Raw genomic sequence first — 27,209 nt, 5'->3', positions numbered from 1 at the left:
AATGAAATAAAAAATGGGATCATTGTATCATCCTGGCTCCAAGAGCTGGAGATTGAAGAAAAACACCAAAAGTTAAATTCCGGCCCCACCCAAACCAACACTTGGGAGGGAGTGGCAAGAGCTGGAAACACTGCATCTCCTGCCGCGGAACCAGACTCTTGGCCAACATTTCCCTCAGTTCTTGCTTTTTCTTAGACAAGGCTGAGGCTGGGAGGAGGGGGAAGCCTGAGGCCTTTGACCAAGGGGCAGGGAGAACCCTTCCTCTCCTCCGCCCTCAAATGGGACAAAAGGGTGGGGAGGGGGAATAGGAGTGGGGGAGGGTGGGCCTTCATTTCCTGCAGTCTTCTCAGTAGCCCCTCCCTCCTCTTGCCCCAAAGAACAAAGACGGCTTTCAGCACACTGCTCCTTTCCCCTGGGCAAATTGGCTTTCCTGGGAAAGTGGGAGCAGGCGGGTGCAGGCAGTGGGGGCGAGTGCTGACAGTTCCCCCCACTGGCAGTGCTGGCACAGCTGCCCTCCCTGACTTCAGCAACAGGGAACGGAGACTCTGCTGGTGCCAATCCCCTTTGCTAGGGTGAGGGAAGCAGGTGACGCCAGAGTTTGGAGGCGCACCCACGGCCAGCAGCACAGCGGTGTGAGGGTGCTGGGGAGAGAGGGCAGGGGATGGTACTCCCAGGGTTAGAGCAAAGGAGTGGCTGGGACTCACAGATCTTAAAGGAAAATGAGGCGGGTGTGATAGAAATCCACTCTATTGGTTGCCCTGTATCACACAGAAGTAGCTGGCTGACAAAGAGGTTTATGTACACTAAAATATTGGCACACAATATTATGCGGATATTCGCTAACTGAAGATCTAGCCCAATAAAGTCGGTAGGATATACATGTCACATCTCAGGAAATACAGCTCACACCAGAAAGCATGCTCAGGGCAGGTGGTCAAGCCAGTGTTAATTTAATCAAATATATATATATAAACCACCCTAGCATAACAACCTTCAGCCTCTTGGAATACCTGCCTCTCTCCTGCATTCACAGAATGACCTGCGTTTCCCGGGATTTAATTGATTTCCACACAGAAATCTGAAGCAGCGGCAAACAGGAAGTACTACCCGGAGAGGGATTTTAGCACCATGTGTTGAATGATGTTGCTGAAACAGTGGCATGTGTTTAACAACATAATAAACCCTACACTTGACATGCTTTGCAGACTGGGCTTCGCTACACACTGGAGAACCTGGAAGCGATGTGTCTGGGAAGAAGAAAATCATTGTGGGGCCAGTCTGGGGAAGGCAGAAGCATCAAGGTTTCAGTTATCCTGATGGTACCCCTACCAGCCTGATGGTACCCCTACCTTCATTGAAATCGATCCATTTCTGCTAATGGCACGTAGCCCAGAATGCTCTGCCAACCCTCCATGGTGGATCACGCGACAGATCAGTGTTCAGTCCAGTGTGTTTTCCTTTTCGAACACACCCCACAAAAGCCATACTAAATCACAAACAATAAGCGTCCTTGCAACTGAATTCCTTAAAGGGGATAAGCATAATGCAGGCAGCTCCATGATATCTATGTTGCTTATCATCTGTTCACACCTAAGATGATTGCAACTGAAAGAAATGAGAGAGAATTATTCCTCTGGAGGTTGTGTGTGTGTTTACTCTGCCAACACTTTGTTACAGTCAGTTCCATTCTTTTCTCTGTACAGTCTGTTGGGGTCACATTTCCAGAAGTACTTCAGGGGACTGAGGTGCTGCATCTTGGAGTGAGGCTCCCAACCCGACCACAGCCTTGTGCTCACTCTCGCACTAAAAGTGGCTGTAACAAAGAGGAGTCCTTGTGGCATATTAGAGAATAACAAATTTATTTGGGCATAAGCTTTTGTGGGCTAAAACCCACTTCATCGGATGCATGGAATGGAAAATACAGTAGGGAGGTATAAATACACAGCATATGAAAAGATGGGAGTTGCCTTACCAAGTGGAGGGGGGGGGGTCAGCGCTAACGAGCCAATTCAATTAATGTGGAATTGGGCTATTCTCAACAGTTGACAAGAAGGGAGGAAAAAAGGGTCACTTTTGTAGGGCTAAGGTTGCTTTGACTTTTGTGACAGGCTGCAGCCTGGCTCCAAGCATGGGAGCGGGGTGGGCTTGCGAACCCCAGCTTCAAGCCCCAGTGGCAACATACTGACACAGTGCTAAGGTTGAGATTTTCAAAGTGGCCTGGAATTGAGGGTCTAAATCCTGGCAGGCAGCTTGGGAAATTACAGTGTAACTCCTTTCACAGAACACTTTGGATGTTTCATCCTCACAAGAGACTATTGTGTTCGAGGAAAACTCCTGGTTAGGGTGGGGCAGAGAATGGCTGTAGGAGAATAAGACGATATCCTACAAACAGAGGGTCAAAACTTCTGGCCCCATTGAAGTCAGTGTGGAGTTTTGACTTTGATTTCAGTGGGGCCAGGATGTCAGATGTTTAAAAATCAATGCAAGTAGAAAAGTAGGGACTAACTCCACTTTCAGAAAGGGAAATTATATATATATATATATAGCTGCGTGTGAGGCAGGCCACTGGGTTTACAGCATAGCTCATTTCTGCTAGCCCTGCCCAACATAGCTAATCAAAGAAATGCTCAGGGAAAGCCGCAAGTTGAATGTCTCCTTAACCAGCCACATGATAAGTCAAGAGAACATAAAGGGAGAGTCAAATCATAAAAGAATAATAAGAAGTTATAGAAACCCACCAGTTACAGCGATGCTGTGCAGCGTTTATATTTAAATCAGTAATAAGGAGCTTGATTTGAAGGATAAGTAATTACAGGGTCATCTAGGAAGGGGCTTTACCCCACGGCCACGTGACTCATTTTGCGATAGCGGCTTGCACGCTTTGGGAATTTCCTCTGACACAATCCAAACACAGAGCTAACTTGCACACCCCAAGACAGTATATAAGAGGGTTGGGTTACACACCTCAGACATCAGAAACCTTCCGAGATAACAAGAGAAGCTCACTGCTTCTTCCTGGCAAGCAGAGCCCGACGAATCAAGGAGGAAAGCTCGCCTCGCCTCTCATCATGAGCTGTAAATTGGTTGTTGCTGCCCTGGCTCTTTTCCTAATCTACGCAACCGTGTCAGAAGGTAAGCAAAATCATTCCTCGTGCTCAAAGGACTTTGCTTAGTTATTCACATATTATGCCTGGAGAGACACTTTTAGGCTGATTTTTAAAAAGTTGATGTCTTGTTAAAACTTTTTTTCGAACGATCATCATTGGAGAGAGCTATAAGTCAGTCACTGCTCTGAAGAGCTGCTGACACCTGGTGGGAAATGTTGAGAAATATTCTACTTGCTGTAGAAAGTTAGGCTTCTGCATCATTTTCACTATCTGCTTTTCCCCTCGTTCTAAAGGCATTTGACCGAAGGCGGGCTCATCTGATTACAATGTTCATCTGCGCCTCTTGCTCCTTCCCTGCATGAGTCCATCATCCTGTTTGTGACACCACGTTGTCTCAAACACAGGAGGATGCAACCTGGAGTGGGGAATAAGCAACAGGAGCACAGAACATGATCAGAGATCGTCCTCAAAACTGATGAAAGGAAGGGGCTAGATCTTATCCTCAGTGACATGATTTTAAATCTAGACTCAGCATCATTGTAACTAGATAAAAATGTGGCCAAGTTTAAAACAAAAAACCAACAAAAAAACTGGTAACTGAGAATTTTCTTTAAAAAAAAAAAATCCAAACATGATTTTGCAGCAGCATGAACCGCTCTCCATACCTTTTCATAATTAGAGGTTTTAGAGGTGAGGACAAAGGTAACCTTTTAGCCAAGACCCTTGTGAAGAAACAGAGACCAAGCATGCCTGATCAAGCAAAACCAGGTGCTCTGCTTCACATATATAGATGGCAAGATACCCAGCTAACCCAACACAACTCTGTTCTTTTCCAGGGATGAGTCTGGCAAGGATGGGGAATGAGCTCCGATGCCAGTGCATTGGCACGCATTCCAAGTTCATCCCTCCCAGGAACATTCGGGACGTGAAGCTGACCCCGAGCGGACCTCACTGCCAGAACGTTGAAATCATGTAAGTAGTTTTCCAAAATTCTACCTGCTGCTAAACTAGGAGGAGACTGCTTTGCATTGTGCTGGGCCAGGAGTTTTCAAGGGGGTGAGGAGCACTAGCAGGCCCACACCACTCAGGGAGACTCCCTAAGAGTGATTTTTATTCTTTCTAAAGACAAAATATTATGTAATGCACTTTGCTTTTCATAGTGTCCAGCATCTCTGGGGTGGAAGTACAAATCCTCATGGGGAATAATCTATCGAGTTCTAGAACAAGCATTAAAGGGGCAGGAAAAATTATTAATACCCAGTACAACCTTTCAACCCAATTCCTCCAGTCCTTCTACAGACAAAACTCCCACTGTAAATTCTCCACTGAGTACATAGGTGGTTTCCCTGCCAGAGGAATGCAGAATTCAGCCCTTCACATAGAAAGCAATACCAATGGAGATAAAGACCTTTTATATCTACACACGTACAGAGAGAGATACCAGGCAATATTAAAAAAACAGGAAGGCATATATATATATATATATAGGGAGACTTCCTGCCCCCCCTCTCCCCCCACACACACACCTGGAACATTTTTAACCAAACAAATGATGTCAGGCCAGATCCTTAGCTAGTATAAATTGGTGTGGCTCTCTAGTGAAGTCAGTGGAACTGTCAACTGACCCCAGCCTTGCCTTGTATTTTAAAAGGTTGAAAGATACCCTGATGAGAGCCCACCAAGTAGATAGATGCCTGACCTTTGTTTTTCCTTCTTTGCAGCGCTACTCTTAAGGACGGCAGAGAAGTGTGTTTGGAACCCACTGCTCCATGGGTGAAGATCATCATTAAAGCAATTTTGGACAAGTGAGTCATTCATTCTCAGAATGATTTCCTGAAAAGTTACTTTAAAGGCAGAACTAGGTGGTTCCTTAGCACAAACTGCTTAAAAGTTACCTCTCCTCAGGACACAGTAATCTCTCCCAAAACTTGTCTCTCTCAATCCAATATATAACCATATCCTACCTTAAAGGTGGCCTAGTGGTTAGATTATGGAACTAGGTTCTTCCTGTTCCCTACTCTGCTGCAGACTTCCTGTATGAGCTTGGGCAAGTCATTGATAATGGCCACATATGCTGGGCAGCTGCAAGTCCTTCTGGAGACTATTGGTCTCACAGGTGCTCAGTGCTACTGAACCCCCAGCCCCCGCCCGCTCCAGCTGACTTTCCTTTGGTGTGAACCATGAGGAGCTATGTCAAAGTTAATGAAGTTTCAGTTGATATGGTTGAGAGCAGGCTCAGAGCCCCAAGAGTTCTCATGTTCTAACTAATGATAATTGTTCCATGAACAGGTTTTTAAACTATTCCTTTTCTCCCCCTCTTTCCAGAGCTGAAGAAAATGGTGAGGTAAAACGCTAAGAGAAGCCAAAGAAGAAGAATCCCTGATGTTCTCCAGTTTCCCCTTGAAGGAAACCTCTCTGTGAAAGTGCCAATCAGTCTGCAAGCAGCCCACCTCCTTCTGTTAACATGTTTTCAGGCAGATTCCAGCTAGCAGTCTATTTATTTATGTATTTATTTATTGAGGAGCATCATGTTAAGAGCCTTTTTTTTTTTTTTTAAAAAAAGGGCTCAGTTGTCTATGGGATATGCCACTTTCTGAAGTTGAAAACCCTGGGTAGAGAAAAGGGATTTGCTGAGGGAAATGAAGACCCTTTGGAAAGCCCTTAAGCTGAACAGGGTTGTATGAGTGCAATGCACTCGCAGCACAGCTGTATTTAGTCTAAGCCTTGCTCTTTTACTAGTAGAGCAGTAAACGGGTAACAGTTACCCCTCCCCTGCACGAGTATGTTGTATCAACAGCACAGTGAGTCCTAGCCAGCCTGAGGCTAGCTACTGATTGGGACTTTGTGGCTTTCAGAAATTAAGCCGCCAAAGTGCTGTAATTTGGGAGGCATTATTTATTGTGCTATAGCACATCAATGTTATATATATCTATATATCTATTTAACAAGTTAATCTTTGAGTAATCTATTTATTTGTTATTTTGATTCATCTGGATTTTTTTCTCATATGCTGATTCCTTATGAAAATAGAATATTTCATGTTCCTGCTGTTGCGTGGTGGTGTTAGTTATTTTATTTGGTTCAATGAATGGGAAAATGTTGAGGCTCATGTTCCAATTTTCTTATTCCTGTACACTTTGGAATTCCATTTTTTCCATTAAACAATATGCTTAAGAAAGAAAAAGATGTGTTCTCTCTCTTGGCGCGATTCTTGTCATCACTGGGCCTGGTCTGAGGCACATGGGGGACTCTGTTGGCTCAGTGCCATGCACACTCGGAACCTTCTTCTCTGGATGCTCCATGGGGTTTGGTTTCCACAGTTCTGAAAGGGATGAATTCGTGTTGGGGCTGTGGGGACGGCTGCTCTTTATAGCAGTGGCTCTCAACCTTTCCAGACTACTGCTCCCCTTTCAGGAGTCCGATTTGTCTTGTGTAACCCAAGTTTCCCCTCACTTAAAAACGACCTGCTATCAAAACCAGACTTAAAAATCCAAACATGTCACAGCGCACTATTACGGACACATTGCTTATTTTCTCATTTACCATATAATTATAAAATAAATCAACTGGAATATAAATATTGTACTTGCATTTCAGTATAGCATACAGAGCAGAATAAACAAGCCATTGTCCCTATGACCTTTTAGTTTGTACTGACTTCATTAGCGCTTTTTATGTAGCCTGTTGTAAAACTAGTCAAATATCCAGATGAGTTGATGTACGCCCTGGAAGACCTCTGCATACCCCCGGTTGAAAACTTCTCCAACTTCTGCCACTCCCCCTTGAGAAGCCACTCCTGATCTGTAGAACCCTGCATGATCAGGGCTGGATTAACCATTAGGCTAACAAAGCCACAGTTTAGGCCCTCCTACTTTTTAGGCCCTACTGGTCAGGCACGGGGCACGGCCAGGGCTGGGTGAGGGGAAGTGAGCTTGCTCACACGGCCCTGCTGGAGCACTCCTGCCAGCAGGAAAGGTAAAGCAGCCCCCTGTGGCTTGGAAGGAGCTCAGCCGGCAGCCTGCTGCGTCTCCCCGTGCTGCAGGACCGCACTGCCAGAGATCATTTTATATGTTCATTTTATATCCGTGGATGTCTGCATCTGCATATCCATGGACTGTGCTTGTGCATTGCGGATCAGATACGGATACAAACTTTGTATCCACGCAGGGCTCTGCTGATCTGTTGCCCTTGGGAGCAGGAATTGTTCTATAGTGTCGTATGCAGTATTTTTAAACTGCATTTATACTAAATACGTTTGAAGAGAAAAAAAGATTAGCTTTGTAATTTTTACCTGTTTTCTCTATACGACAGAGCCTGAGCTCGTGTAAATTGGTGTAGCACCAACCAAATCAATGGAGATAATGGATTCCCACCAGCTGAGGGCCTGGCTTCAACAGAGTTGACCTTAACTGACATGACTTGATCAAATCTAACTAGAAAGTGTGTCCTTTATGATTCTTTTTTGGTAATTATTTGGATTTAAGTCTGTGGGTGGCCAACTAACAAAAATTAAAAGTGCCCTATATGAGTGACTGATGGGGAAATCTATTGTTGTTCCACCGCTTGACTATTTCAGGCACTGTAACTGTGGTTGGTAAACCACAGGTTTCGCCCATCTGGGAACACAAGAGCTATTACCACAAGCAGTCTCTTTTCGAGCACCATCACAATACATTGCAGAAAAAGTCACATAGGATCAACCTTTCCGATGTATTAAAAGGGGATTTGAAGCTAGTGAAAAAATGCTCTGTTACCCAACGGATACAACCTCATCTGAAGTTTACTCCTCTGGAGTAGTATCACACTCTGCAAATAATCCCACTGAAATCAGTGCAACCACCTGTGGAGTAAGATACTATTCAATGTGAGTAATGGTGACAGTAGCTGGCCCTAAAGGAACACGCCTCCTGATTCACATGAGTGAGATGAAAGGAAACGTGTGTCTTCACCTGCACAATGCTTGGGAGGCGGTGCCAGGGTTTTGTTCTTAATTCATTAAATCTTTAACCAAATGCTCACCTGCATTACATTTCTTTCGGCAAATATTAATTTTAATACTTTGACAAATGTATACGTGTAATACATTTTTCCTACTGCTTGATAGCAAGGGATTTATATTTATGATGCACTGTGTTCAATACTGTATTGAACTGTACTAAAAAAAAAAATCAAAGAAATCCAATTTTTTGATTTGGTGTATTTTTTTGGTACTGGGATGTACAGGCCACCAGGTTCTTTCCTTATGCTCAGCCTAGTTCCACAGGCCAATGCATCTTTGTACTTTTAAGGGGTTGCACTGGAGGAAGCTCTACACACAATGTTGTAGGTTTCTCCCTCAAGGATTTTAAATCCCCTTCTTAGAAGGCTAGGATAGAGAGACTGACTGAACAGGCTAAAGGCTGGTGCTGCTGGTTCTCTAGCCATTCAATCCATCATAAAAGTACCTCACGTTTGATTTCTTTTGAGTTTCATTCCAAAGACGTAAAGCTAAATAAACCTGAAGTTAGTCCTCATTTTTTTGCCCCCAACTCAAACTAACTTCTTCCCCAAGTGGAAAATGTTGAGCAAGAATGGAATGTGTGTGATTCAAGAAGGGAATGAGATCACAGGCCAATTCCTGCTGATGGCTACACCTGTGTAGCCTTATTGACTGCAGAGAGAACAGATTTTTGCACAAGAATAGATTTTGGTCCCTTCTACTTTTTCACAACTGGTCTAAGAAGAATCTCATTCACTTTCCTCCCCTAATCTCTGAGCCCTTTAAGGTGGGGCGGGGGGGCGGGGGAAAGCAAGGTCTGCTTGATTTACACATGCAAACGAAACAGGAAGCTCTCCCTTCATTCTACACCAGCCTTTTAAAGAAATCCCAGACCTGATGTAACAAGGGTGTCACTACATCAGCCTTGGTTAGACTTTTCTTTTGAAAGATCCTTAATGGTTCTTTTAAGATGCTGATTTTCAATGTAGTCTTTTTGTTCAGGGAGGCAGAGAACGCGCAACGGGGAATAGCTCTGTTTTGTCAGCTCCTAGTCATTCAAAAGCTGGCAGGCTTTAGATTAAGTTTGTTAAATGTTTGTACCCTGATTTTGAAGAGCTGATATAGTACAGAAGTGCTAAATATTATGACTGGGAAACCATCTAAAGATCTGCGTCCCTTCTAGCTGTTATCTTTTTCTTACAGAAAGCTTAAAACAAACAAATGCAAACCGTAAGGGGCTGGTGCACACAGAACTCATGCTTAAAAAACCGTATGTCAGAGCTGCTGATCACACGTTCTAGAATAGATAATACTTAGTCCTGCCATGAGTGAAGGGGACTGGACTAGATGACCTCTCGAGGTCCCTTCCAGTCCTATGATTCTATTCTCTGATTTTAATTGTGGAAGAGCTTGGTGACAGAATGGCCTGATGTGGTGAATCACTGGATATTAACTACACAAACTGGGTATCATCCCACAAATAATATTTGTGTTCAATGTGAAAACAGTAATTCATTCTCCTCAGCCAGTGCAACACTGGGAGGCAGCTTTCAGAACAAGACAGCCTACGATACAATGCCACCCCATGTAATTTCCCCACTACTACTTCCTCTACTCCAGTGGATTTTACACCTGAGTGGTTTTCTTTTCCATAATAAGAGCTGGCTGCCTCCCAGACTGCAGTCAGAGTGAGATAGGGTGTGTGGCATAGAGTCCGTAGCTTGGGAGAAACATCTGCAGGGCTTGGCTTTGCACTGTTCCATGTGGAGAGCTGAGGGTAGAAGCACAGGGTGGAAAGAGGTGAACAGGATGAGGAATGACAGGTTTCAGAATAACAGCCGTGTTAGTCTATATTCGCGAAAAGAAAAGGAGTACTTGTGGCACCTTAAAGACTAACCAATTTATTTGAGCATGAGCTTTCGTGAGCTACAGCTCACTTCATCGGATGCATACCGTGGAAACTGCAGCAGACATTATATACACACAGAGACCATGAAACAATACCTCCTCCCACCCCACTGTCCTGCTGGTAATAGCTTATCTAAAGTGATCATCAAGTTGGGCCATTTCCAGCACAAATCTAGGTTCTCTCACCCTCCCCCCCCCCCCCCCCCCCCACACACAATCTCACTCTCCTGCTGGTAATAGCCCATCCAAAGTGACAACTCTCTTCACAATGTGCATGATAATCAAGGTGGGCCATTTCCTGCACAAATCCAGGTTCCCTCACCCCCCTCCAAAAACCACACACACAAACTCACTATCCCGCTGGTAATATCTCATCCAAAGTGACCACTCTCCCTACAATGTAGGATGGGGAATGTTGCAGTGTTCATCCTCACACAGACGAGCACTCCACTATCTAGGAGGAAGGAGGCCCAAGAGAAGGACAGCGTACCATTCCTTGGGCTACCTCTTACTCAGAAGTATCTGTCTGAAGAACTGAGTGTCGTGAGAGTAGAATAAACTTGTTAATTTTACATAAATAAGTCATATGTAAATATGTACGTAGAGAAATGTTTGATGACTTCATAATTGTTTTGCAATATGCCATTGATACTTAGGCCCTACCCTCCCATTAGCCTTAGGCCCCTCATAACCTTAATCCGGCCCTGACTCTGATATTGGAAATTGGATTAGTTCAGCTCTTCAGCCCCAATCTGGAAACAGCTCTGAACTCAGCTGGTGTCGCCCCTAAAAGCAGCCTAAAATTCACAGGCAGTAGCAGAAACCCTCCCTAGAGCTGCTAGGAGGCTTTACGTGGGCCACTTCAACTCCCCAGTGATGGAATGATCGAGCTGGGAAGTCAGTCTTTTAGGGCAGGTGCACACCACTGGAGTGGCACACAGCTGCCCCGGCACAGGAGAAGATGAAGGCCACAAACTGGTGTAGGAATCAGATTCACTGGGATGTGCTTGCCCTTAGTCCTGCTATTCTTTCCATCATGCACCTTCTTCATTTAATTAAGCACTATGGGTTCAGATCATGAATATGTTCACCAGCCACATTCCGAGAGGGGAAAATAGCTGTATTTTAAGTTATGCTTTGTAGACTTCAGCACCCAATAGACTACATGCAAAAATAGTTCACATTTCTGGGCCCTTGTTAGGGATGGAATATACAATTGAGATAAAATAAGAACTGATCTACCATTCTTCTCTAAATGAAGACCAGTAAAGGGACGGCTGCGACTCCTAGTTGTTCACTGGCAGGAATAAGAAAGACACACAGAACTATGGTAATTCCTTAAGTAAACACTTACAAAGGGATATAACAAACGGAGAACTGGTATGTATTGCAATCTAAATGCATTCTGACTAACAGCTGACAAATACGAGCATAACATAAACCAGCAAAAGGTATAATCCAAAAGGCAGCTGTTCAGTGTACAGATCCCTATCAGTTAGAAGTGTTTGTTGTACCTACTTACCTCAGTTATCCTAGGGGTGGGATTACTTGTGCTCCTGGGAATATGCCACAAGAGTTGAGCTTGTGAGCTCGTGTGGCTTTGGGAATGAATGTAAGATTAAGGCCAGGTCTACACTAGAAACTAAAGTCACTTAGGGGAATGAATTTTGTACAACATTTCTAAACTGGCAAAAGCCCTAGTGTAGATTCAGTTATCCTGGCAAAAGAGTCCTCATGTCAGCATAGCTGATTTTGTTCAGGGAACCGGTATAAGCTACACTGACAGCAGCCCTCTTTTGTTGGTATAAGGTGCTTCTACACTAGGACCGTTTGGCAGAGGAGCTCTGCCAGTTCAGCTCTGTTGGCAAATCTTTTCTAGGGCAGCCTAGGCCTAAGCTTGGAGGCCTGAGCGTGCTCCCGTCAGAGCATTAGCAGTGAGACGATAGAAATGGAGGGAAGCCAGGGTGGTGTGTCCCTATAGAACACCTTGCCGCAGGCCATGCAGAGTCATCCAGGGACAGATGTTTTCCACTTGCCCACTACTGTCTCATTCTCTCTATTGCTCTTTACACTCTTCAGAACTTGGCCCCACGGTGGCCGGGAACAAGTCTGTCCACCTGATAACCATCCACCATACCAGTAACTTTTAGACAAAGTTTACAAAAAAGAGTAATAGGATTTTGCTTTTGACCAAGCACTGGACATACCTTATTATGCATGAGGAGATCCAACAGACATTGAGGACACTACATAGCAACTATATTTTAGAGGAAAACTCCTGGTTAGGGTGGAGAGGAAAATATGCCGGTTGTAGGAGAATAAGACTATATCCTACAAACAGAGGGTGGAAACTCCCAACCCCATTGAAGTCGGTGTGGAGTTTGACCTTAATTTTAGTGGGGCCACAACTTCAGGTATTTAAAATCAACGTAAATAGAAAAGTAGGAGCTAACTCCACTTTCAGAAAGCGAAAATATATATATATATATAGAGAGAGAGAGCTGCTTGTGAGATAGGCCACTGGATTTAAAGAAAAGGAGTACTTGTGGCACCTTAGAGACTAACCAATTTATTTGAGAATAAGCTTTCGCGAGCTACAGAGCTGTAGTTCACGAAAGCTTATGCTCAAATAAATTGGTTAGTCTCTAAGGTGCCACAAGTCCTCCTTTTCTTTTTGCAAATACAGACTAACACGGCTGCTACTCTGAAACCTGGATTTAAAGAATAATCCATTTCTACGAACCCCGCCCAGCATACCCAATCAAAGAAATGCTCAGGGAAAGTCATGAGTTGAATGTCTCCTTAACCAGCCACAGAATAAGACAAAAGAATATAAAGGGGTAGTCAAATTAATAATAAAAAGAATAATAATAAGTAATAGAAACCCAACAGTTACACTGAGCTAACGACATAGCGATGTTGTACAGCTTTTATATTTAATTCATTAATAAGGAGCTATATTTGAAGGATAACTAATTTCACGGTCATCTAGGAAGGGGGTTTACCCACAGCCATGTGACTCATTTTGCAATAGGGGCTTGCACTCTTTGGGAATTTCCTCTGACACAATCCAAACACAGAGCTATCTTGCACACCCCAAGACAGTATATAAGAGGGTTGGATTACACACCTCAGACATCAGAAACCTTCCGAGATAACAAGAAGCTCACTGCTCCTTCCTGGCAAGCAGAGACCGAAGAATCAAGGAGGAAAACTCGCCTTGCCTCTCATCATGAGCTGTAAATTGGTTGTTGCTGCCCTGGCTCTTTTCCTAATCTATGCAACAGTGTCAGAAGGTAAGCAAAATCGTTCCTCGTGCTCAAAGGACTTTGCTTAGTTATGCACATATTATGCCTGGAGAGACACTTTTAGGCTGATTTTTAAAAAGTTGATGTCTTGTTAAAACTTTTTTCAAATGATCATCCTTGGAGAGAGCTATAAGTCAGTCACTGCTCTGAAGAGCTGCTGACACCTGGTGGGAAGTTTTGAGAAATATTCTACTTGCTCTAGAAAGTTAGGGTTCTGCATCATTTTCACTATCTGCTTTTCCCCTCTTTCTAAAGGCATTTGACCGAAGGCAGGCTCATCTGATTACAATGTTCATCTGCGCCTCTTGCTCCTTCCCTGCATGAGTCCATCATCCTGTTTGTGACACCACGTTGTCTCAAACACAGGAGGATGCAACCTGGAGTGAGGAATAAGCAATAGGAGCACAGAACATGATAAGAGATAGTCCTCAAAACTGATGAAAAGCAAGGGGCCAGATCTTATCCTCAGTGACTTGATTTTAAATCTAGACTCAGCATCATTGTAACTAGATAAGAATGTGGCCAAGTTTAAAACAAAAAACCAACAAAAAACCTGGTAACTTAGAATTTTCTTTAAAAAAAAAAAATCCAAACATGATTTTGCAGCAGCATGAACCGCTCTCCATAACTTTTCATAATTAGAGGTTTTAGAGGTGAGGACAAAGGTAACCTTTTAGCCAAGACCCTTGTGAAGAAACAGAGACCAAGCATGCCTGATCAAGCAAAACCAGGTGCTCTGCTTCACATATATAGATGGCAAGATACCCAGCTAACCCAACACAACTCTTGTTCTTTTCCAGGGATGAGTCTGGCAAGGATGGGGAATGAGCTCCGATGCCAGTGCATTGGCACGCATTCCAAGTTCATCCCTCCCAGGAACATTCGGGACGTGAAGCTGACCCCGAGCGGACCTCACTGCCAGAACGTTGAAATCATGTAAGTAGTTTTCCAAAATTCTACCTGCTGCTAAACTAGGAGGAGACTGCTTTGCATTGTGCTGGGCCAGGAGTTTTCAAGGGGGTGAGGAGCACTAGCAGGCCCACACCACTCAGGGAGACTCCCTAAAAGTGATTTTTATTCTTTCTGAAGACAGAATATTAGATAATGCACTTTGCTTTTCATAGTGTCCAGCATCTCTGGGGTGGAAGTACAAATCCTCATGGGGAATAATCTATCGAGTTCTAGAACAAGCATTAGAAGGGCAGGAAAAATTATTAATACCCAATACAACCTTTCAACCCAATTCCTCCAGTCCTTCTACAGACAAAACTCCCACTGTAAATTCCCCACTGAGTACATAGGTGGTTTCCCTGCCAGAGGAATGCAGAATTCAGCCCTTCACATAGAAAGCAATACCAATGGAGATAAAGAACTTTTATATCTACACACGTACAGAGAGAGATACCAGGCAATATTAAAAAAACAGGAAGGCATATATATATATATAGGGAGATTTCCTGCCCCCCCCTCCCCCCACACACACCTGGAACATTTTTAACCAAACAAATGATGTCAGGCCAGATCCTTAGCTAGTATAAATTGGTGTGGCTCTCTAGTGAAGTCAGTGGAACTGTCAACTGACCCCAGCCTTGCCTTGTATTTTAAAAGGTTGAAAGATACCCTGATGAGAGCCCACCAAGTAGATAGATGCCTGACCTTTGTTTTTCCTTCTTTGCAGCGCTACTCTTAAGGACGGTAGAGAAGTGTGTTTGGAACCCACTGCTCCATGGGTGAAGATCATCATTAAAGCAATTTTGGACAAGTGAGTCATTCATTCTCAGAATGATTTCCTGAAAAGTTACTTTAAAGGCAGAACTAGGTGGTTCCTTAGCACAAACTGCTTAAAAGTTACCTCTCCTCAGGACACAGTAATCTCTCCCAAAATTTGTCTCTCTCAATCCAATATAAAACCATATCCTACCTTAAAGGTGGCCTAGTGGTTAGATTATGGAACTAGGTTCTTCCTGTTCCCTACTCTGCTGCAGACTTCCTGTATGAGCTTGGGCAAGTCATTGATAATGGCCACATATGCTGGGCAGCTGCAAGTCCTTCTGGAGACTATTGGTCTCACAGGTGCTCAGTGCTACTGAACCCCCAGCCCCCGCCCGCTCCAGTTGACTTTCCTTTGGTGTGAACCAAGAGGAGCTATGTCAGAGTTAATGAAGTTTCAGTTGATATGGTTGAGAGCAGGCTCAGAGCCCCAAGAGTTCTCATGTTCTAACTAATGATAATTGTTCCATGAACAGGTTTTTAAACGATTCCTTTTCTCCCCCTCTTTCCAGAGCTGAAGAAAATGGTGAGGTAAAACGCTAAGAGAAGCCAAAGAAGAAAAATCCCCGATGTTCTCCAGTTTCCCCTTGAAGGAAACCTCTCTGTGAAAGTGCCAATCAGTCTGCAAGCAGCCCACCTCCTTCTGTTAACATGTTTTCAGGCAGATTCCAGCTAGCAGTCTATTTATTTATGTATTTATTTATTGAGGAGCATCATGTTAAGAGCCTTTTTTTTTTTTTTTTTTTTTTAAAAAAAGGCTCAGTTGTCTATGGGATATGCCACTTTCTGAAGTTGAAAACCCTGGGTAGAGAAAAGGGATTTGCTGAGGGAAATGAAGACCCTTTGGAAAGCCCTTAAGCTGAACAGGGTTGTATGAGTGCAATGCACTCGCAGCACAGCTGTATTTAGTCTAAGCCTTGCTCTTTTACTAGTAGAGCAGTAAACGGGTAACAGTTACCCCTCCCCTGCACGAGTATGTTGTATCAACAGCACAGTGAGTCCTAGCCAGCCTGAGGCTAGCTACTGATTGGGACTTTGTGGCTTTCAGAAATTAAGCCGCCAAAGTGCTGTTATTTGGGGGGCATTATTTATTGTGCTATAGCACATCAATGTTATATATATATATATATATCTATTTAACAAGTTAATCTTTGAGTAATCTATTTATTTGTTATTTTGATTCATCTGGATTTTTTTCTCATATGCTAATTCCTTATGAAAATAGAATATTTCATGTTCCTGCTGTTGTGTGTTGTTAGTTATTTTATTTGGTTCAATGAATGGGAAAATGTTGAGGCTCATGTTCCAATTTTCTTATTCCTGTACACTTTGGAATTCCATTTTTTCCATTAAACAATATGCTTAAGAAAGAAAAAGATGTGTTCTCTCTCTTGGCGCGATTCTTGTCATCACTGGGCCTGGTCTGAGGCACATGGGGGACTCTGTTGGCTCAGTGCCATGCACACCCGGAACCTTCTTCTCTGGATGCTCCATGGGGTTTGGTCTCCACAGTTCTGAAAGGGATGAATTCGTGTTGGGGCTGTGGGGACGGCTGCTCTTTATAGCAGTGGCTCTCAACCTTTCCAGACTACTGCTCCCCTTTCAGGAGTCATTGTCCCTATGACCTTTTAGTTTGTACTGACTTCATTAGCGCTTTTTATGTAGCCTGTTGTAAAACTAGTCAAATATCCAGATGAGTTGATGTACGCCCTGGAAGACCTCTGCATACCCCCGGTTGAAAACTTCTCCAACTTCTGCCACTCCCCCTTGAGAAGCCACTCCTGATCTGTAGAACCCTGCATGATCAGGGCTGGATTAACCATTAGGCTAACAAAGCCACAGTTTAGGCCCTCCTACTTTTTAGGCCCTACTGGTCAGGCACGGGGCACGGCCAGGGCTGGGTGAGGGGAAGTGAGCTTGCTCACGCGGCCCTGCTGGAGCACTCCTGCCAGCAGGAAAGGTAAAGCAGCCCCCTGTGGCTTGGAAGGAGCTCAGCCGGCAGCCTGCCGCGTCTCCCCGCGCTGCAGGACCGCACTGCCAGGGATCATTTTATATGTTCATTTTATATCCGTGGATGTCTGCATCTGCATATCCATGGACCGTGCTTGTGCATTGCGGATCAGATACGGTACAAACTTTGTATCCACGCAGGGCTCTGCTGATCTGTTGCCCTTGGGAGCAGGAATTGTTCTATAGTGTCGTATGCAGTATTTTTAAACTGCATTTATACTAAATACGTTTGAAGAGAAAAAAAGATTAGCTTTGTAATTTTTACCTGTTTTCTCTATACGACAGAGCCTGAGCTCGTGTAAATTGGTGTAGCACCAACCAAATCAATGGAGATAACGGATTCCCACCAGCTGAGGGCCTGGCTTCAACAGAGTTGACCTTAACTGACATGACTTGATCAAATCTAACTAGAAAGTGTGTCCTTTATGATTCTTTTTTGGTAATTATTTGGATTTAAGTCTGTGGGTGGCCAACTAACAAAAATTAAAAGTGCCCTATATGAGTGACTGATGGGGAAATCTATTGTTGTTCAACCGCTTGACTATTTCAGGCACTGTAACTGTGATTGGTAAACCACAGGTTTCGCCCATCTAGGAACACAAGAGCTATTACCACAAGCAGTCTCTTTTCGAGCACCATCACAATACATTGCAGAAAAAGTCACATAGGATCAACCTTTCCGATGTATTAAAAGGGGATTTGAAGCTAGTGAAAAAATGCTCTGTTACCCAACGGATACAACCTCATCTGAAGTTTACTCCTCTGGAGTAGTATCACACTCTGCAAATAATCCCACTGAAATCAATGCAACCACCTGTGGAGTAAGATACTATTCAATGTGAGAAATGGTGACAGTAGCTGGCCCTAAAGGAACACGCCTCCTGATTCACACGAGTGAGGTGAAAGGAAACATGTGTCTTCACCTGCACCATGCTTGGGAGGCGGTGCCAGGGTTTTGTTCTTAATTCATTAAATCTTTAACCAAATGCTCACCTGCATTACATTTCTTTCGGCAAATATTAATTTTAATACTTTGACAAATGTATACATGTAATACATTTATCCTACTGCTTGAGAGTAAGGGATTTACATAGTGTCAATGTTAGAGTGACTCAAATATTTTCAACTTGGCTTATTTCTTGGTCAAAGTAAATTGTCACAGTTTTTAATGCAGCATCTCAGGTATTAATCAGTTCTGAGGTACAGCCATATAAATAAACTGGAGGCATGGTAGGCCGCTGTTCTTTTATCTGCTAAAAGGGTCTGGACTAGTTGAAGCAATTATACATTGTTGCAACAAACTTTCTACATGGCACTTATGTTTTAAAGTCCGGTGACTGAGCTGAGGAGGGGGCTGCTGAATAGATCCCTCTGGAATCAGATTAGACTGCTGTTTTAGTAAACCTAACAGAGTGCTTTGAATGTCCTGATTTGTAATACTTGTTGATTTAAAACCATTTTTAAAATTAAATAAGAGATTATATTAGTATTTTGTGGTTTTACTTCCTCTTCCTGTTTTATCTCCCATTTCTTGCCCCCCACCTCCCGCCTACAAGCTCTGCTTGCTTTCCCTATATAAGGAAGCCCTGAACAGCGTAGCATGCAAGTTATTAAATATGGAATCACGTAACATTTTCGTCCATTAGCAATAACAATGAGACTTTTACTGGAGAGGTACGAATTGAAAAATTAGGATCTGAACGTCTGTGCATTTGGGGATATTGAGATGTGGGATTTTTGGTTCAGCCCCCAACTCTGCTCAGGACCGGATTAACCCATAGGCTAATAAGGCCATAGCTTAGGCCCTCCTATTTTTTAGGCCCTACTGGTCAGGCAGGGGGCACGGCCAGAGCTGCGTGAGGGCAAGTGAGCTTGCTCACACAGCCCTGCTGGAGCGCTCCTGTCAGCAGGAAAGGCAAAGCAGCCCCCTGTGGCTTGGAAGGAGCTCAGCCGGCAGCCTGCTGCATCTCCCCGTGCTGCAGGACCGCAATGCCAGGGATCCGGTTAACACTGGTGACCAGACACTAAAAATCCGGTTACCGTGGAAACCTATGCCAGCCATGGGTGTAGTTTGAGCAGGCACTGTCCCCTTTCTACTCCTCCCACCCCTGATTTCTCCAGAGCTCTGCTTAGCTGTCAGGGAGGGAAGAAGCTCCCTCTGTCCCTCTCCTGGGCTGATGCTGGCAGGGCGCTGCCTCCTGGGTCCTAGAGCCCGTCACTGTGATGGTCTATGTTTGCTGGGTCCCATTTCTGTACAACTGGTGAGTGCCTGTGGAGGGGCAGGGCAAGGGGGTCATGGGGCAAGAGGCACTACCACAGCGGTAGGGTGGGAAACTTGCATAGAACCTGCACACACTCTGTTCAGCTCCAGCCAGAACAATTGCCCCTTCCATGTATAAGGAATGAATTCCCACACATTTGTAGGAAAAACAAAACAAAACAGCCCATTCTGGATGCCAGTCCTTTAACTTTTAGAGAACCTTCCATCGAGGCGCTTCAGATTTTCGATGCACTGTGTTCAATACTGTATTGAACTGTACTAAAAAAAAATCAAAGAAATCCAATTTTTTGATTTGGTGTAATTTTTTGTACTGGGATGTAGAGGCCACCAGGTTCTTTCCTTATGCTCAGCCTAGTTCCACAGGCCAACGCATCTTTGTACTTTTAAGGGGTTGCACTGGAGGAAGCTCTACACACAATGTTGTAGGTTTCTCCCTCAAGGATTTTAAATCCCCTTCTTAGAAGGCTAGGATAGAGAGACTGGCTGAATAGGCTAAAGGCTGGTGCTGCTGGTTCTCTAGCCATTCAATCCATCATAAAAGTACCTCACATTTGATTTCTTTTGAGTTTCATTCCAAAAACGAAAGCTAAATAAACCTGAAGTTAGTCCTCATTTTTTTGCCCCCAACTCAAACTAACTTCTTCACCAAGTGGAAAATGTTGAACAAGAATGGAATGTGTGTGATTCAAGAAGGGAACGAGATCACAGGCCAATTCCTGCTGACGGCTACACCTGTGTAGCCTTATTGACTGCAGAGAGAACAGATTTTTGCACAAGAATAGATTTTGGTCCCTTCTACTTTTTCACACCTGGTCTAAGAAGAATCTCATTCACTTTCCTCCCTTAATCTCTGAGCACTTTAAGGAAAAAAAAAAAAAAAAAAGCAAGGTCTGCTTCATTTACACATGCATATGAAACAGGAAGTCTTTTTGTTCAGGGGGGCAGATAACACAACTGGGAATAGCTCTGTTTTGTCAGCTCCTAGTCATTCAAAAGCTGGCAGGCTTTAGATTAAGTTTGTTAAATGTTTGTATCCTGATTCTGAAGAGCTAATATAGTACAGAAGTACTAAATATTATGACTGGGAAACCATCTAAAGATCTGCATCCCTTCTAGCTGTTATCTTTTTCTTACAGAAAGCTTAAAACAAACAAATGCAAACCGTAAGGGGCTGGTGCACACAGAACTCATGCTTAAAAAACCGTATGTCAGAGCTGCTGATCACACGTTCTAGAACAGATAATACTTAGTCCTCCCATGAGTGCAGGGGACTGGACTAGATAACCTCTCGAGGTCCTTTCCAGTCCTATGATTCTATTCTCTGATTTTAATTGTGGAAGAGCTTGGTGACAGAATGGCCTGATGTGGTGAATCACTGGATATTAACTACACAAACTGGGTATCATCCCACAAATAATATTTGTGTTCAATGTGAAAACAGTAATTCATTCTCCTCAGCCAGTGCAACACTGGGAGGCAGCTTTCAGAGCAAGACAGCCTACAATACAATGCCACCCCATGTAATTTCCCCACTACTACTTCCTCTACTCCAGTGGATTTTACACCTGAGTGGTTTTCTTTTCCATAATAAGAGCTGGCTGCCTCCCAGACTGCAGTCAGAGTGAGATAGGGTGTGTGATATAGAGTCCATAGCTTGTGGGAAACATCTGCAGGGCTTGGCTTTGCACTGTGCCATGTGGAGAGCTGAGGGTAGAAGCACAGGGTGGAAAGAGGTGAACAGGATGGGGAATGTTGCAGTGTTCATCCTCACACAGACGAGCACTCCACTATCTAGGAGGAAGGAGGCCCAAGAGAAGGACAGCGTACCATTCCTTGGGCTACCTCTTACTCAGAAGTATCTGTCTGAAGAACTGAGTGTCGTGAGAGTAGAATAACTTGTTAATTTTACATAAATAAGTCATATGTAAATATGTACGTAGAGAAATGTTTGATGACTTCATAATTTTTTTGCAATATGTCATTGATACTTAGGCCCTACCCTCCCATTAGCCTTAGGCCCCTCATAACCTTAATCCGGCCCTGACTCTGATATTGGAAATTGGATTAGTTCAGCTCTTCAGCCCCAATCTGGAAACAGCTCTGAATTCAGCTGGTGTCGCCCCTAAAAGCAGCCTAAAATTCACAGGCAGTAGCAGAAACCCTCCCTAGAGCTGCTAGGAGGCTTTACGTGGGCCACTTAACAACTCCCCAGTGATGGAATGATCGAGCTGGGAAGTCAGTCTTTTAGGGCAGGTGCACACCACTGGAGTGGCACACAGCTGCCCCGGCACAGGAGAAGATGAAGGCCACAAACTGGTGTAGGAATCAGATTCACTGGGATGCGCTTGCCCTTAGTCCCGCTATTCTTTCCATCATGCACCTTCTTCATTTAATTAAGCACTGTGGGTTCAGATCATGAATATGTTCACCAGCCACATTCCAAGAGTGCTTTCCACTTGCCCACTACTGTCTCATTCTCTCTATTGCTCCTTACACTCCTCAGAACTTGGCCCCACGGTGGCCGGGAACAAGTCTGTTCATCTGATAACCATCCACCGTACCAGTAACTTTTCGACAAAGTTTACAAAAAAGAATAATAGGATTTTGCTTTTGACCAAACACTGGCCATACCTCAGTATGCATGAGGAGATCCAACAGACATTGAGGACACTACATAGCAACTATTGTGTTAGATGAAAACTCCTGGTTAGGGCGGAGAGGAGAAAATGCTGGTTGTAGGAGAATAAGACTATATCCTACAGAGGGTCAGAACTTCCAACCCCATTGAAGTCGGTGTGGAATTTTGACCTTGATTTTAGTGGGGCCGCAACTTCAGGTATTTAAAATCAACGTAAATAGAAAAGTAGGAGCTAACTCCACTTTCAGAAAGAGAAAATATATATAGAGAGAGAGCTACTTGTGAGATAGGCCACTGGATTTAAGGAATAATTAATTTCTACGAACCCCGCCCAGCATACCTAATCAAAGAAATGCTCAGGGAAAGTCACGAGTTGAATGTCTCCTTAACCAGCCACAGAATAAGACAAAAGAATATAAAGGGGTAGTCAAATTAATAATAAAAAAATAATAATAAGTAATAGATACCCACCAGTTACACTGAGCTAACGACATCGCGATGTTGTACAGCTTTTATATTTAATTCATTAATAAGGAGCTATATTTGAAGGATAACTAATTTCACGGTCATCTAGGAAGGGGGTTTACCCACCGTCATGTGACTCATTTTGCAATAGGGGCTTGCACGCTTTGGGAATTTCCTCTGACACAATCCAAACACAGAGCTATCTTGCACACCCCAAGACAGTATATAAGAGGGTTGGGTTACACACCTCAGACATCAGAAACCTTCCGAGATAACAAGAGAAGCTCACTGCTCCTTCCTGGCAAGCAGAGCCCGACGAATCAAGGAGGAAAGCTCGCCTCGCCTCTCATCATGAGCTGTAAATTGGTTGTTGCTGCCCTGGCTCTTTTCCTAATCTATGCAACCGTGTCAGAAGGTAAGCAAAATCATTCCTCGTGCTCAAAGGACTTTGCTTAGTTATACACATATTATGCCTGGAGAGACACTTTTAGGCTGATTTTTAAAAAGTTGATGTCTTGTTAAAACTTTTTCAAACGATCATCATTGGAGAGAGCTATAAGTCAGTCACTGCTCTGAAGAGCTGCTGACACCTGGTGGGAAGTTTTGAGAAATATTCTACTTGCTCTAGAAAGTTAGGGTTCTGCATCATTTTCACTATCTGCTTTTCCCCTGGTTCTAAAGGCATTTGACCGAAGGCGGGCTCATCTGATTACAATGTTCATCTGCGCCTCTTGCTCCTTCCCTGCATGAGTCCATCATCCTGTTTGTGACACCACGTTGTCTCAAACACAGGAGGATGCAACCTGGAGTGGGGAATAAGCAACAGGAGCACAGAACATGATCAGAGGTAGTCCTCAAAACTGATGAAAAGCAAAAGGCCAGATCTTAATCTCAGTGACATGATTTTAAATCTAGACTCATCATCATTGTAACTAGATAAGAATGTGGCCAAGTTTAAAACAAAAATCCGACAAAAAAAACCTGGACCCTTGTGAAGAAACAGAGACCAAGCATGTTTGATCAAGCAAAACCAAGTGCTCTGCTTCACATATATAGATGGCGAGATACCCAGCTAACCGAACACAACTCTTGTTCTTTTCCAGGGATGAGTCTGGCAAGGATGGGGAATGAGCTCCGATGCCAGTGCATCAGCACGCATTCCAAGTTCATCCCTCCGAGGTACCTTCGGGACGTGAAGCTGACCCCGAGCGGACCTCACTGCCAGAACGTTGAAATCATGTAAGTAGTTTTGCAAAATTCTACCTGCTGCTAAACTAGGAGGAGACTGCTTTGCATTGTGCTGGGCCAGTAGTTTTCAAAGGGGTGAGGAGCACTTGCAGGCCCACACCACTCAGGGAGACTCCCTAAGAGTGATTTTTATTCTTTCTAAAGACATTATTTTAGGTAATGCACTTAGTGTCCAGCATCTCTGGGGTGGAAGTCCAAATCCCCATGGGGAATAATCTATCGAGTTCTAGAACCCGCATTAGAAGGACAGGAAAAATTATTAATACCCAATACAACCTTTCAACGCAATTCCTCCAGTCCTTCTACAGACAAAACTCCCACTGTAAATTCCCCACTGAGTACATAGGTGGTTTCCCTGCCAGAGGAATGCAGAATTCAGCCCTTCACATAGAAAGCAATACCAATGGAGATAAAGACCTTTTATATCTACACACGTACAGAGAGAGATACCAGGCAATATTAAAAAAACATGAAGGCAGACATATAAGAGGATGGAGATTTGTTTTCCCCACACCTGGAACATTTTTAACCAAACAAATGATGTCAGGCCAGATCCTTAGCTAGTGTAAATTGGTGTGGCTCTCTAGTGAAGTCAGTGGAATTATGTCAACTGACCCCAGCCTTGCCTGTATTTTAAAAGGTTGAAAGATACCCTGATGAGAGCCCACCAAGTAGATAGATGCCTGACCTTTGTTTTTCCTTCTTTGCAGCGCTACTCTTAAGGACGGTAGAGAAGTGTGTTTGGAACCCACTGCTCCATGGGTGAAGATCATCATTAAAGCAATTTTGGACAAGTGAGTCATTCATTCTCAGAATGATTTCCTGAAAAGTTACTTTAAAGGCAGAACTAGGTGGTTCCTTAGCACAAACTGCTTAAAAGTTACCTCTCCTCAGGGCACAGTAATCTCTCCCAAAACTTGTCTCTCTCAATCCAATATAAAACCATATCCTACCTTAAAGGTGGCCTAGTGGTTAGATTATGGAACTAGGTTCTTCCTGTTCCCTACTCTGCTGCAGACTTCCTGTATGAGCTTGGGCAAGTCATTGATAATGGCCACATATGCTGGGCAGCTGCAAGTCCTTCTGGAGACTATTGGTCTCACAGGTGCTCAGTGCTTCTGAAAAAAAAACCCTCCGCCCCCAAGCTGATTTTCCTTTGGTGTGAACCATGAGGAGCTATGTCAAAGTTAATGAAGTTTCAGTTGATATGGCTGAGAGCAGGCTCAGAGCCCCAAGAGTTCTCATGTTCTAACTACTGATAATTGTTCCATGAACAGGTTTTTAAACGATTCCTTTTCTATCCCTCTTTCCAGAGCTGAAGCCAATGGTGAGGCAAAACGCTAAAAGAGGCCAAAGAAGAAAAATCCCCGATGTTCTCCAGTTTCCCCTTGAAGGAAACCTCTCTGTGAAAGTGCCAATCAGTCTGCAAGCAGCCCACCTCCTTCTGTTAACATGTTTTCAGGCGGACTGCAGCTAGCATTATCTATTTTCTATTTATATATTTATGTATGTATTTATTTATTTATTTATTGAGGAGCATCATGTTAAGAGACTTTTTTTTTTTTTTTTTTTAAAAAGGCTCAGTTGTCTATGGGATATGCCACTTTCTGAAGTTGAAAACCCTGGGTAGAGAAAAGGGATTTGCTGAGGGAAATGAAGACCCTTTGGAAAGCCCTTAAGCTGAACAGGGTTGTATGAGTGCAATGCACTCGCAGCACAGCTGTATTTAGTCTAAGCCTTGCTCTTTTACTAGTAGAGCAGTAAACGGGTAACAGTTACCCCTCCCCTGCACGAGTATGTTGTATCAACAGCACAGTGAGTCCTAGCCAGCCTGAGGCTAGCTACTGATTGGGACTTTGTGGCTTTCAGAAATTAAGCCGCCAAAGTGCTGTTATTTGGGAGGCATTATTTATTGTGCTATAGCACATCAATGTTTATATAGATATATATTTAAAAAGTTAATCTTTGGGTAGAAAAAGCTCTATTTATTTAAGTTATTTTGATTCATCTGGATTTTTTTCTCATATGCTAATTCTTTATGAAAATAGAATATTTCACATTCCTGCTGTTGTGTTGGTTGTTAATTGTTTTGTTCAATGAATGGGAAAATGTTGAGGCTCATGTTCCAGTTTTCTTATTCCTGCGCATTTTGGAATTCCATCATTTTTACATTAAACTATATGCTTAAAAAAATAGGTGTGTTCTCTCTCTTACTGGTTGGCACTTGGCACAATCTTTGTCATCAAAAAAAGTCAGGGTTTAAAAAAAAAATCAAGGTTTAAAAAAAGAACTAGATCAATTCATGAAGGATAGGTCCATCAATGCTGTTAACCAGGATGGGCAGGGATGGTGTCCCTCACCTCTGTTTGCCAGAAGCTGGGAATTGGCGACAGGGGATGGATCACTTGATGATTACCTGTTGTGTTCATTCCCTCTGGGGCATCTGGCATTGGCCACTGTTGGAAGACAGGGCACTGGGCTAGATGGACCTTTGATCTGATGCAGTATGGCTGCTCTTATGTATCTCTACCCAGAGTCAAGTAGAGCTCAACTGCAGATCTGCAGCAGGTGGAAGTAACCCAGTTAGGGTGAAGCTGGCATTTCTCAAAATGAAGGCCAAATGCAAGCTCAATGAGCAGAGGGCAGCAGAACCCACTGGGCCTGGTCTTAGGCACATGGGGGACTTTGTTGTCTCAATGCCATGCACACCCCTAACCTTCTTCTCTGGGTGCTCCATGGGGTTTGGTCTCCACAGTTCTGAAAGGGATGAATTCGTGCTGGGGCTGTGGGGACGGCTGCTCTTTATAGCAGTGGCTCTCAACCTTTCCAGACTACTGCTCCCCTTTCAGGAGTCCGATTTGTCTTGTGTACCCCAAGTTTCCCCTCACTTAAAAACGACTTGCTTACAAAATCAGACATAAAAATCCAAAAGTGTCACAGCGCACTATTACGGACACATTGCTTATTTTCTCATTTTACCATATAATTATAAAATAAATCAACTGGAATATAAATATTGTAGTTACCTTTCAGTATAGCACACAGAGCAGAATAAACAAGCCATTGTCTGTATGAAATTTTAGTTTGTACTGACTTCATTAGTGCTTTTTATGTAGCCTGTTGTAAAACTAGGCAAACATCCAGATGAGTTGATGTACCCCCTAGAAGACCTCTGCATACCCCCAGTGGTATGCATACCCCGGGTTGAAAACCACAGCTTTATAGCATCATTTCTCCTACTGAACTCATGGGCAAACCTGTTGAGTACAGAGGAGCTCCATGAGCCAGTAAGTAGAGGATGCATTCCTGGCATCATGGTTCTGATGTGGTTCAATGGAGCATTTCTTTTCAGAGAGGCATATTGTTAGTAGTCGGAAATATTTGAGTTTTGGACTTTAGAAAACCATAGTCCACATATCCAAGAAACTTGCCCAGCATTGCTGGAGTCATAGGAACAAACGGACTATAGTGAATTAGTAACAGATGCTTTCTAATA

General features: G+C 43.6%; 3 protein-coding genes across 3 annotated transcripts; all 3 read left to right on the top strand.

The window, feature by feature from the left end:
• The first annotated feature begins 2,961 nt into the window (after positions 1–2,961).
• On the top strand, positions 2,962–6,291 carry LOC140910127 (interleukin-8). The gene is made up of 4 exons (XM_073340368.2): positions 2,962–3,132; positions 3,944–4,079; positions 4,829–4,912; positions 5,433–6,291. The coding sequence occupies exons 1-4, from the start codon at positions 3,069–3,071 to the stop codon at positions 5,461–5,463; spliced, it is 315 nt and encodes a 104-aa protein (XP_073196469.1). The 5' UTR covers positions 2,962–3,068; the 3' UTR covers positions 5,464–6,291.
• A 6,851-nt stretch (positions 6,292–13,142) lies between these two features.
• Positions 13,143–16,382, top strand: LOC140910126 (interleukin-8-like). The gene is made up of 4 exons (XM_073340367.2): positions 13,143–13,289; positions 14,102–14,237; positions 14,980–15,063; positions 15,584–16,382. Exons 1-4 carry the CDS (start codon positions 13,226–13,228, stop codon positions 15,612–15,614), a joined length of 315 nt encoding a protein of 104 aa, XP_073196468.1. The 5' UTR covers positions 13,143–13,225; the 3' UTR covers positions 15,615–16,382.
• A 6,355-nt stretch (positions 16,383–22,737) lies between these two features.
• Positions 22,738–25,792, top strand: LOC140909922 (interleukin-8-like). The gene is made up of 4 exons (XM_073340012.2): positions 22,738–22,880; positions 23,569–23,704; positions 24,424–24,507; positions 25,027–25,792. The coding sequence occupies exons 1-4, from the start codon at positions 22,817–22,819 to the stop codon at positions 25,055–25,057; spliced, it is 315 nt and encodes a 104-aa protein (XP_073196113.1). The 5' UTR covers positions 22,738–22,816; the 3' UTR covers positions 25,058–25,792.
• Positions 25,793–27,209: the final 1,417 nt, after the last annotated feature.

Source organism: Lepidochelys kempii, chromosome 4 (assembly GCF_965140285.1).
Source record: "Lepidochelys kempii isolate rLepKem1 chromosome 4, rLepKem1.hap1, whole genome shotgun sequence".
NCBI lineage: Eukaryota > Metazoa > Chordata > Testudines > Cheloniidae > Lepidochelys > Lepidochelys kempii.
Note: the sequence above shows the minus strand (reverse complement) of the source record. Positions and strands in the feature narration are given on the sequence as shown.

Coding starts and splice junctions, on each gene's coding strand:
- LOC140910127 (XM_073340368.2), top strand. CDS start 3,069: ATGAGCTGTAAATTGGTTGTTGCTGCCCTGGCTCTTTTCCTAATCTAC. Junction 3,133..3,943: donor CTACGCAACCGTGTCAGAAG/GTAAGCAAAATC, acceptor GTTCTTTTCCAG/GGATGAGTCTGGCAAGGATG. Junction 4,080..4,828: donor TGCCAGAACGTTGAAATCAT/GTAAGTAGTTTT, acceptor CCTTCTTTGCAG/CGCTACTCTTAAGGACGGCA.
- LOC140910126 (XM_073340367.2), top strand. CDS start 13,226: ATGAGCTGTAAATTGGTTGTTGCTGCCCTGGCTCTTTTCCTAATCTAT. Junction 13,290..14,101: donor CTATGCAACAGTGTCAGAAG/GTAAGCAAAATC, acceptor GTTCTTTTCCAG/GGATGAGTCTGGCAAGGATG. Junction 14,238..14,979: donor TGCCAGAACGTTGAAATCAT/GTAAGTAGTTTT, acceptor CCTTCTTTGCAG/CGCTACTCTTAAGGACGGTA.
- LOC140909922 (XM_073340012.2), top strand. CDS start 22,817: ATGAGCTGTAAATTGGTTGTTGCTGCCCTGGCTCTTTTCCTAATCTAT. Junction 22,881..23,568: donor CTATGCAACCGTGTCAGAAG/GTAAGCAAAATC, acceptor GTTCTTTTCCAG/GGATGAGTCTGGCAAGGATG. Junction 24,508..25,026: donor ATTAAAGCAATTTTGGACAA/GTGAGTCATTCA, acceptor CCCTCTTTCCAG/AGCTGAAGCCAATGGTGAGG.